Source organism: Eulemur rufifrons, chromosome 30 (genome assembly GCF_041146395.1).
Source record: "Eulemur rufifrons isolate Redbay chromosome 30, OSU_ERuf_1, whole genome shotgun sequence".
In the NCBI taxonomy this organism is placed as follows: domain Eukaryota; kingdom Metazoa; phylum Chordata; class Mammalia; order Primates; family Lemuridae; genus Eulemur; species Eulemur rufifrons.
In genome coordinates this window covers 131161253-131173299 of record NC_091012.1, presented here as the reverse complement: position 1 = coordinate 131173299, position 12047 = coordinate 131161253, and the positions used below count along the sequence as shown (strand labels likewise).

At 42.2% G+C, this 12047-nt stretch overlaps 1 protein-coding gene across 2 annotated transcripts in view; it reads left to right on the top strand.

Moving 5' to 3' along the window:
* The window catches only part of REPS2 (RALBP1 associated Eps domain containing 2), a 186269-nt gene that overhangs the window by 69607 nt on the left and 104615 nt on the right, over window positions 1–12047 (top strand). For both annotated transcript variants that reach the window (XM_069462874.1, XM_069462873.1), the window contains exon 5: window positions 4574–4671. In XM_069462874.1, coding sequence (XP_069318975.1) covers window positions 4574–4671 — 98 coding nt within the window. The remainder of the gene's footprint in view (window positions 1–4573; window positions 4672–12047) is intronic.

Sequence of the window (12047 nt, the reverse complement as noted above, 5' to 3'; positions counted from 1 at the left end):
TGATCCATAGAGGAATTGCTTAGTGCTGAAGTCAGGGCTTTTATTATTTCATTTTATTTTATTTTTTTATTTCAGCATATTACGGGGGTACAAATGTTTAGGTTACATATATTGCCTTTGCCCCACCCAAGTCAGAGCTTCAAGCCTGTCCATCCCCTAGATGGTGTGCACTGTCGGTAGGTGTGAATATACCTATTTCCTCCTCCCCCTTCCCACCTGCTCAACACTGATGAATGTTACTACTGTATGTGCACATAAGTTTTGATCAGTAATAACAATTTGATGGTGAGTACATGTGGTGCTTGTTTTCCATTCTTGTGATACTTCATTTAGTAGAATGGGCTCCAGCTCCATCTAGGATAATACAAGAGATGCTAGATCACCATTGTTTTTTGTGGCTGAGTAGTACTCCATGGTATACATATACCACATTTTATTAATCCACTCATGGATTGATGTGCACTTGGGTCGTTTCCACATCTTTGCAATTGTTAATTGTGCTGCTATGAACATTCTAATGCAGATGTCTTTTTTATAGAATGCCTTTTTTTCCTTTGGGTAGATGCCTAGTAGTGGGATTGCTGGATCAAATGGTAGTTCTACTTTTAGCTCTTTGAGGTATCTTCATATTGCTTTCCACAGAGGTTGCACTAGTTTGCAGTCCCACCAGCAGTGTATGAGTGAGTGTTCGTATCTCTCCGCATCCACGCCAACACTTATTTCTATTTATTTATTTATTTATTTAATTTTTATTTATTTTTGATAAAAGCCATTCTTACTGGAGTTAAGTGATAACGCATTGTGGTTTTGATTTGCATTTCCCTGATGATTAGAAATGTTGAGCCATTTTTCATATATTTGTTGACCATTAGTCTGTCTTCTTTTGAAAAGTTTCTGTTCATGTCCTTTGCCCACTTTTTTTTTTTTTTTTTTTTTTTTTTTGAGACAGAGTCTCGCTCTGTTGCCCGGGCTAGAGTGAGTGCCGTGGCATCAGCCTAGCTCACAGCAACCTCAAACTCCTGGGCTCAAGCAATCCTCCTGCCTCAGCCTCCCGAGTAGCTGGGACTACAGGCATGTGCCACCATGCCCGGCTAATTTTTTCTATATATATATTTAGCTGTCTATATAATTTCTTTCTATTTTTAGTAGAGATCGGGTCTCGATCTTGCTCAGGCTGGTCTCGAACTCCTGAGCTCAAACGATCCGCCCACCTCGGCCTCCCAGAGTGCTAGGATTACAGGCATGAGCCACCGTGCCCGGCCTTTGCCCACTTTTTAATGGAGTTGTTTGATTTTTTTCTTGCCGATTTTCCTGAGTTCAATATAGATTCTAGTTATCAGCGAAGTCGGGGCTTTTAGTGTACCTGTCACCTGAATAGTATACATTGTACCTGAAAGGTAATTTTTGATCCTTCGTATCCTTTCCATTCCACCGTTTCTGAGCCTGCAAAGTCTCTTATACTGCTCTGTATGACCACGTATACACATCACTTAGCTCCTACTTTTAAGTGAGTACATGCGGTATTTGTTTTTCCATTTCTGGGATACTTCACTTAGGATAAAGGCTTCCAGTTCCATCCAAGTTGCTGTGAAAGACATTATTTCACAGAATGACTGTACTGGTATGTGCCTGCCACCTTTCCTTAAGCATAATGGTTGAAATTTATCCATATTGTTGTATCAGTAGTGGGCTCCTTTTTTTTTTAAATTTTTTTTTTGAGACAGAGGCTCACTCTGTTGCCCGGGCTAGAGTGAGTGCCTTGGCGTCAGCCTAGCTCACAGCAACCTCAAACTCCTGGGCTCAAGCGATCCTCCTGCCTCAGCCTCCCAAGTAGCTGGGACTACAGGCATGTACCACCATGCCCGGCTAATTTTTCTATATATATTTTTAGCTGTCCATATAATTTCTTTCTATTTTTAGTAGAGACGGGGTCTCACTCTTGCTCAGGCTGGTCTTGAACTCCTGAGCTCAAACGATCCGCCCGCCTTGGCCTCCCAGAGTGCTAGGATTACAGGAGTGAGCCACCGCACCTAGCCATTGGGTTCCTTTTTATTATTCAGTAGTATTCCGTCATATGAATACACTACAATTTGATGATCCACTCTCCTGTTCCTGGACATGTGAGTGTTTCCAGTGTTTGGCTATTATGAATAAAGATACTATAAACATCTGTGTATGAATCTTTTTGTGACATATGCTGTCATTTCCCTAGTACTTACAAGTGGAGTTTGCATGGTCTTACGGTAGGTGTATATGAAACTGCCAGAGTTCTAGTTTAACACTGAACTTCAGAGTGATGAATCTTTAGGGTTTTTTTTTTTTTTTTTATACTCAGGCCTTTGGAGAAAGATGGTACTTCTAGTTCCTTATTAAACCTCTTGTAAGGGGATTGAGGAATTATTTGTTTTGCATTGAGTTGCATGTTTTGGGTTTCATTTAGGAGGAAAGAGAGTTGAGGCAATAAATAATATCTATCTTTTAACTTCCTGAGTCAGATCCCGTTGAGGAAGCAGTCAGAAGTCAGACCGATGTAGGCTTGGATATCAGCTTTGTTACTGATATGGCGGATGCGGGCACATGTCTTAAATATGTGACTGGATGGGCTTCAGACACTCAACTTTCCAGTCGCAGGCAGGCTTGGCCAGCCCAGGCTTCCCACACAAGCAGGAAGAGAAAAATCTGCCTCCCGCAAACAGCCCCCCATGCAGCTAAGTCTTCATCCAAGCCTTACTGATGAGATATGTCTGTCTCTTCCAAGGGAAGGCCCTTGTAGGTGAGGGACAAGAGCCAAGAGCCAGATGGTGGCCTCCTCCCCCACGTGTCTCTCCTGGGCAGTAGAAGCACTTATGGTTAGCAGAGGCACTTGGGATTCGCTTCCCAAGGAAAGCTCATGACCACTAGGACCCCACTAAGCTGTTTACTGTTTACTGTGTTTAAAACCTTTTGGCATTAAGGGTTTAATTCGGTGTTCCATCAACATGGAATCATTTTTAAAATCTTACTTCTCAGAGGGCAATGCCTGCCTACCAGCTGACACTTACTGTTTAAGATTTAGATTATGTGCTCTTCTATGTATGTTTCTTTTGCAGTTTTTATGTTTTTATTCATTCTTAGCAGGTTCTGAAAATCCACTTAATGGTTTGCTAGGCAATCATTTTGCTATTTTCATGTGTGTCAATGTATTTTAATGTGTTATAATGTTGTATTCCAGTTGCTAGGAAGAAATACAAAAAACAGATGTGAGCCCAAGAGTGATTTTTCTTTCTTGATGTGCTATTGTTGTACCTTCTTTAAAAAGATTAAACTATGCTAAACACGGTGCCGTAAAAGGCTCCTCTGCTTTCCACCTAACTTTATTTATAAATAAGCTACAGAAAGAAAGCATTTTACTTATTTATATACTTTAAAAAATTTGAATTGTTATCCTACAGAAATGAGAAATGGTTTCTACTTGGGTCATAATTTCTCCTTTCTGTTGGACTTAAATATCACCTGGTTATGCCTAACTGTCTCCCTGCTCTATTGGCAAGGTCATTATTAAGTGTTCTGGAAATAAAACGAGTAAAATATACATTCATTTTTGTGGCTTAAAAACTTTTTAAAAATGTAGCAAAATTATTTTTAAATAGTTGGTTATTGAATAATGGAATGATAAATGTAAAGTATATATATTTACTTTTATATTTTTCTCTACTTGGTTTTACATTCTGATAAGGAAAACAGTGCCATTTATTTTTCAAAAAGAAAATAAATGATAATGTTGATTCTTAATGTTCAAAATGCATATTAATTTCCTTCTTGGGAGATGGATGATAAATGGAAGACATTTATATGGGGGATGTATATAGAATTTACCTTTTATTTAGAATTTGAACACTTATAACTTGGCACTTTTCTAGCTCTCCTTGTTGTTTTCTGTCCCAGTTGAGGTTCTGCCTGTTCCCCCTCACAATTTTTTTTTTTTTTTTTTTTTTTTTTTTTTTGTTGAGACAGAGTCTCACTTTGTTGCCCAGGCTAGAGTGAGTGCCGTGGCGTCAGCTTAGCTCACAGCAACCTCAAACTCCTGGGCTCAAGCGATCCTACTGCCTCAGCCTCCCGAGTAGCTGGGACTACAGGCATGCGCCACTATGCCCGGCTAATTTTTTCTATATAGATTTTTAGGTGTCCATATAATGTGTTTCTATTTTTAGTAGAGACGGGGTCTCGCTCAGGCTGGTCTCGAACTCCTGACCTTGAGCAATCCACCCGCCTCGGCCTCCCAGAGTGCTAGGATTACAGGCGTGAGCCACCGCGCCCGGCCTCCCCCTCACAATTTTATTCCTAATATTAACCCGATGTGAATATTTTCTGCCTTATCATCAATTGGTTGAGTGTCTTTAGATTGCTTAGTGAAATTGTGCCTAAGAGTGTTGGGGTTTTTTTGTCCTAGGTGGCCCTCTGAGCATATACTCATAATAATTCTGTTGTCAGTTCTTCCCTGAGAAGCAGATACTGTATCAGTTTGAGTGTGAGGTCACAATTTTTGGGTGGAAATTTTTGCTTACCATGCTGATTTTCCCTCCTGCTGTTTCAGCTCCTTATGAAGCTCGACAGCCCATTGTCCAGCCTGAGGGACCCTCATCAGGGGGCCCAGGACCCAAGCCCCTTCGGCATCAGGCATCCCTTATCCGGGTAAGTGATGATATGCGGTTATGCCAATGGGAGAGTAGAGATAAGCTTTGGAGTTTGGGGACATGGCCTTTTGATGAGCCATCTTTTTTACTGCAAGGAAGTTACAAAACTACCTCCTTATGTAAATACTGTGCTTCTTGTTCTGTTGCTTGTATATTTTCCTAAATATTTTCTTCTATGTATGTTTCTGTCCCTTCTCAGTGTCTCTAGAATAAACTAGGCTGGTTCTTCATCTTTAGTATGTCTAAAATGCCCTTCTACCTTTATCTACCTAATTATTAGGCACCATCTCCAGGAGAGCTTCACTTTTTCTAAGGCAGCCTGTCTTGTGTCCGCCTTATTCTTTATTGTTACTCATTCAGTGCGTAGTTAACTGTTTTCCATTTGTTTTGTGCCTCCAATTATGTGGTAAACTTTTGGGAGGCAGAGGTAGTTCTTCTGTATTCTCTCTCAGTGCCTAGGCCAGTGTTCTTTGGAGAACAGTTATTTTACAAGTGGCAGCAGCTACTGTTTCCTAAATATAATAGATACAAAAGAAATATTAGGGCAAAAAGCACAGGTGACATCTCAGCTTCTCCTGGCTACACCACAGCTTAGACATTTTCAGCCTCCCTTTCTCCAGTGTTTTCCTTTGGATAAAGAGCTCTTATTTTTTTCCTATGTCTGCAGCTATTGTCTTGTGTAGTATCTCTGGGTCCTGTACTAGGGAAATTATATTTTCAAAGAAGTGTGTGTGCGTGTGCGTGTGCGTGTGCGTGTGCGTGTGTGTGTGTGTGTGTGTATGTGTCTACATGAGAGAAATTACCAAAAAACTGAGTTTACTATTTGACACTAAAGACAAGAGGAAGTGGGGTGGTTTGTATAACATTTCAATTGTATAACTCAGGAAGAAGGAACATTTGTGGGCAGGCAGTTCTACTCAGCATAGAAGGGTGGTGTCAGATACTCCCATAAAGAAGTGGGCTGCTAGTCTGAAATGGAATAAACAAAATCTGAAGAAGATCCAGGTGTTCACTGAATACCTTCTGGGGATGGGATAGTGTGTTAGACTTGGTGCAGAAGTTGGTCCTATAAGGAGGTGCTCTGTGTTCAAAGAACTTTCTTAAGATAATTTAGCCATATGCTATGTATTTATATTAACGCTTCCTACAACCATCAGATCTAGATCCTCCTGTCTCTATTAGTGTAGATGACTTGACTGTGGCTGAGAGAGGTCAAGTAGCTGGTCTAAGGTTTCATTCATAACTAGTAAGTGACAGAGCCAGAATTTGAATCCAAGTCCATCCAGTGTCAAAACTTGTGCTTTTTAAATACTTTGCCCTACATTAGAGTCCCATATTCCGAGGAGGCCAAGTTCTAGAGTTGCTGCATAAACAAACGTGGGGTGCAGTAAAAAATATTCTCAAAAATCCCTTGGTGGTACCACATTGGAAAACCAATATGCCATTCGCTTCTAAGGACCAGTATAGCCCAGTTTCACCCCCAAGTTGGAATAGACAGTTGTTTCTTCAGCTGAGCCCCAGATGTAGCAGTTGGCTGCATTTAAAAATCCTGTGGTACAAAAATATGTGCTTTTAAACACAAGAATCACACCCACCGTGGAGTGATGTTTACATTAGGAAAGGTATTGAAGGGACTGGGATTCATCCCAGATTCTTCAGGGTGTGCCGTGCAGGTTCCTGCAGAGTATGTTCTAGTTCTGTAGAGACCAAATTCTGAATGGTTAGAATGATGGTCAAACAAGCAGTGAGTCCTGAGCTTCGCAGTGGTAGGAACAGGCTTGCCAGACCCTTTCTATCTAGCCCCCTGGCTGGGATGGCCATGGGCGCTCACTTGGATTGGTGCCCTGTGACTTCTCTTCTAATCTCTAGGTCCTCTTCCTGCTGACACACGTGCTTCGTGAGCTCTTCAGTCAACTGATATTTAGTGAACACCTCTTAAGTGCCAGGTACTGTGTTTAGAATACAAAAATGAGGTATAATACTGGCAGTTGCTGCCCTCATACAGAGATTTTGGAGGAGATGGTCATCGACCAAACCCATCACAGAGTAAATATGGAATTATGATATGGGATGTGAATACAAATTGCACTATGCCTTGAGGATGAAAAATGAAGGTGGGGTGTGACCCAGCCTTGAGGGGCAAGGGCTGATCAAAGAAGGCTTCTAGGGGAGAGCAACATTTGAGTTGAAATGAGAAGGATACAAGGGTGTTAGCCAGGTGAAGGGGTGGAACAGGGGAGCAAACAAGAAGATAGAGGGAACCGCATATACAAAGACATTTTCTGTGTGCTTGACATTTTATGCACATGATCTCTTTCAATGCCCATAGCTGCCTTATGAGGTAATTACTGTTGTTATCCCATTTCTCAGATGACAAAACCTGACATTTAAAGACCTTATAATTTGCCCAAGTTCACAACTAAGAAGTGGCAGGGCTGGAGTTGAAACACCGGACATGATTCCTCCGTCTCTGGCTCAGGAACCAGATGAAGGGTGATGTCATTTGTTGAGCTAAGAAGCCCCGGATGAAACACTGGCATTGGGGAAAGATCATGAGTTTGGTGTTGGATGTCAGGAATTGAGCTTTTGAGATAGCCCAGAGGAGGTGTCAAAGAGTTAGTAGGTTACATGGGTCTGGAGCTTTGGGGAGAGCCTATGCTGGATGGACATAGGTATTTGGCAGCAATTGGCCATCAAAAGATCTCCCGGTATAGTGCAGAAAAAACCAGATAGGTTCTCGCCCAGGTCCAACCAAACTCTGTGTGACCTTGGGCAAGTTCCTTCTCTGTTCTGTAACATGAATGACTTTGAATGGATTTTACAGTCCATTGTAACAATCTGCAACAGTCTGATTGTCTTAATGTTTGTTTGGCATCAGTGGAGGGCCCCCCGCCCCCCGCTGCCATCTGGAGCATGGCCTTCTGTTTAAGACGAGAGCAAGGGGCCTGTCTCGCCCAGGTAGCAGTCTGTGGTTTTCATGGCTGATGTGTTTTTCTTTCGTCAGTTCTTAAGTTTCTTTCTTATGCCTGTTAACTTGGTTTGGCTGGACTCCATGTTCCAGAAAGCAAAATGCCAACCTGAATTAGTCATGTAGAGGAGGGGATTTGAAGTGAAGGTTCTTGGTGGTAGGGGATTAGTGTTTATGGGGCATGGTGCTAGGCTAGGCTGGGGTGACTAATTCCCCTCAAGTTGCCATGTTAATGTGCTGATGGCAATCTTCTCTCTCTCTTCTAGCTTCCTTTCTGGTCTTGTATTCTAGTCCTTCCTGCCAGGTTAGAAAGGGGCATGACCTCTGAGTCCTGGAGGAGGCTTTTAGGGACCCCCAGCCAGTGCTGTTGTAGCCCATGGACTTGGCATTTTAGAGGTGCTTATGCCAAATTCAGTGCCCAAAGATTGGGATGATCAGTCTTTTTGCTTAATATTTTAGGAATTTCACTTTTTTTTGTTTGGGTATTGGATTTTTCCATTTGAAATTTCATATATTAATACTAAGCATATCTTGTGTTGGTGGAATGGTTGATAATGGTTTGTAAAGAAGTTATAAGTCTTATTTCCTGCTTCATCAGTTATCATGTGTTTAGAGGTCATTTTGTGGTTTACTTCTCATAAGTTATTGTAAACATCTAGATGGTGTAGTCATTTGTAATTTTGCTGCACCTTCTGCTCCCACTATGCTCTACTGCCTCTGGTTTTTTTTTTTTTTTTTTTTTTTTTGAGACAGAGTCTCGCTTTGTTGCCTGGGCTGGAGTGAGTGCCGTGGCGTCAGCCTAGCTCACAGCAACCTCAAACTCCTGGGCTTAAGCGATCCTACTGCCTCAGCCTCCCAAGTAGCTGGGACTACAGGCATGCGCCACCATGCCCAGCTAATTTTTTCTATATATATTTTTAGTTGGCCAGATAATTTCTTTCTATTTTTAGTAGAGATGGGGTCTCGCTTTTGCTCAGGCTGGTCTCGAACTCCTGACCTCGAGCAATCCTCCCACCTCGGCCTCCCAGAGTGCTAGGATTACAGGCGTGAGCCACCGCGCCTGGCCCACTGCCTCTGCTTTTGCCAGAGTTGCTAGCAACTACTTTTTTTTGTCTTATTTGACTTCTTGGCAGCTTTTAAAACTGACCACCTTCTTGAAATACTCTAATCATTTGGTGTCCAGGATGCCAGCTCTTCTGGTTTTCCTCCTGCTTTTATGGCGACCTCTTCCTAATCTTCTTTTTCAATCCTCCTTCCTCTGCCTGTCCCTTACATGTTGGTGATCCCTGGTCCTGCTTCTCATTCTACTTACTCTACCTGGAGGCTGATGACTACATAGGTCCACCTGCCTGACATCTTTACTCGAATGTCCCACTGTCACTGTCAACTGACATGTCTTTCCCACAAGACCAGCTTTCACCCTTCCACTTCTGGCTCCATTCATCCATCAGCACAGGACAGAAGGCTGGTCATTGTCTTTGACTCTTGTCTTATCCCCACCTTTTCTTTTGAGACAGTATCCACTTTGTTGCCCAGGCCTAGAGTGCTGTGGCATCATATTATCATAGCTCACTGCAACCACAAACTCCTGGGCTCAAGTGATCCTCCTGATTCAGCCTCCTAAGTAGCTGGGACTGTAAGTGTGTGCCACCATGCCTGTAGAGATGGGATCTCGCTGTGTTGCTCAGGCTGATCCTGAACTCCTGGCCTCAAGCAATCCTCCTGCTTCTGCCTCCCAAAGTGCTGGGATTACCGGTGTGAGCCACCGTGCCTAGCCTCTCTCACCCCTATGCCCATTCACTTACGAAGTCCTGGCCATTCCACTTCCCAAACAACTCTCTTATCTGTCCATCCCTCTGCACTTCTTGGTTCCTGCTGTTATCCTCTGTCACCAAATCTATTATATTAGCCTTGAATGCTTTCTTCTTGCTTCCACTCCTGCCTTCTTCCAATCCATTATTCTCATTGCAGACAAAAACAATCTTAAAAACACAAATTCGATCATCCTGTTGACTTGACTGAAATATATCACTCTCTGCCTATGGCGCTCAGCATGTCATCTGTGTTTTTGAACATAGCCCCCGCTTACCTCTTTGGTCACACAGCTCACTGCTTCTCTCCCTCTGCACTCTGGCTGTGCAAAGCTGCTGACCGTTTCCCATATGGTCAGCGTTCTCTGCGTGCGAACCTTACTCTTCACCCCAACTTTTGCCTTCTTTGTTTTCTCTTTCATCTCAATTCGTCTATGCTTTTTCCCCCATTGAGAACATGAAGTGTGAGTTTTCTAATCTTTTCTTGTACATGTGATGTCTCCATTTTTTTCATTCTTAGAAAAAGTAGTTCACTGCTCGTCTGCTCATTTATCTGCAAAACTCAGCCACAGGGATGGGAGACTGATCGTTATTGGTTTCCCATCTCAGAAGCAACCAAGGTTGCCTGCTTCTTTTGTATCATTCCAGGAACATTTTATGTATATACAAGTGAATACAAATCTTCACATATATATATAAAATATATGCATGCTGAGTGGGACAGCTCACACCTGTAATCCTAGTGACTTGGGAGGCTGAGGCGGGAGGATCGCTTGTCACTGCACTCCAGCCTGGGTGACAGAGTGAGACCTCATCTCTAAAAAAAAAAAGTCTGTAACTTGAAAAATGTTTATTTCACTAAGTTGTGTCCTTTCCTCCTGCAGTTTCACTCAGTCTCAATTTCTTGCCATGACCCCTCCCTGGACATAATAACTGTAGGTACTTATGGCCAGACACAGATTATCCTTGTGTCCTCTTGGAATGGCTCCTGAGAAAAGGCAAATGTGTAAAAGATGGTGAAAGAAATGAATACTCCTGAGGCTCTGTTGGAGTGTTGTTGGCTTAAGTCAGAAGAGAACTGATAGTCACCACAGTAATTTGTTCATTCTAAGAGTTTTGATGGAGATAGGAGGAAATAGTCTTTCTGGAAGGCTGATATGGCACTGAGAGAGTTCCTTGAGCTATGAAAGATATTTTAGGCGGAGACTGGACCAGGATGCGGGGAGGATAAGGAGAGCAAGGATAGAGCATGGCTGAAGGATTGGGGTGGGATTGAGTGAGGTGGGTTAGAGTGGAGTCATGAGAGAGTTGGTGCTCTGAGTTTGGAAGAAGAGTGAAGCAGGCAAATGAGTGGCACGTGCTAGGCACTGTCTCAGCCACTGATTCTCCTACCTAATACTCAGCCCAAGGAAGTGACCCATGAAGCAAGTTGGGCCCACCGGGGTTCTTTTGCGGTTCAGGATTCTTTACCAAGGCATCATTTGGCGTGTGTGTGTGTGTGTGTGTGTGTGTGTGTGTTTGTGTGTGTTTGTATGGGTTTTCAGCAGGGCCTCAGGCATTCTCTTCCTTCCTTAGTTTTGAACCTTTCCCCTCTACCCTGTGTGAGAGTGCCCACCTTGCCCCTGTGAAGTAGCCCTGTGGCTGCTTCAGCACCATGGCGCTTCCTCATTCAGTTCTTGTGTTTTCCTCCACTCCTCACATCAGTTGGCCCCTCAGGCTGATGATCCATCCAAAGAAACACATAGGCATGTGCCCACCTAATGGTGGCTCCCGCCTCACAGGGCCACAGTGACAGAACTCTAAGGTTTTAGTTGCTTGTTTTAGATTATACAGTGAAAACCACAACTGTTATTTTTTGGCTCATGGGTTGTGAGCTTTTGAACATGCTTATTCATCAGAGGAATTTTTTAAAGATTTAAAAAAATATGACAAAAGTTCAGAAGATACAAAAGGGCACAGAGTGAAAGTGTCCCTACCACCGCGCCCCCAACTCCCAGCCACCCATCCCAGGAGCAACTAATAGGACCCATTTCTTTTGTATAGTTCTACATAAAACATTTTACTTTATTTATTTATATAGTATTATATGTGAATATTCTATTCATATACAAATGAAAATAGGTATTTTTGTATATGGTTATATGTAATATATGCAAAATATATAGTTCTACCTTTTTATACATATGGTAGCATACTATACATCTGTTGTGCATTTAGCACTTTTTACTTTACGTTTTAATAACATTCTATAGCAGTAGAGTACTTCCTCATCTTTTTTTTTTACAAATGCATAGTATTTCATTGGTGTGCATCTTTCATAAATCATTTAGCCAGCCCCTTCTGATTGCCATCTAGTACTTGCAATTACAGCATTGTTTGCAGATATATAGGATCAGTTACTAGAAATGAAATTATTGGGTGAAAATGTCTACACATTTGTAATTTTTGATAGCAGTTTTCAAGTTGGAGGTGGTAGCAATTTATGTGCTTGCCAACAATATATGAAAATGTCTATTTTCTTGTACCCTTGCAAACACAATGTTCTAACAAACTTACAGATCTTTGCCAATCTGATAGGTAAAAAAATGATATCTT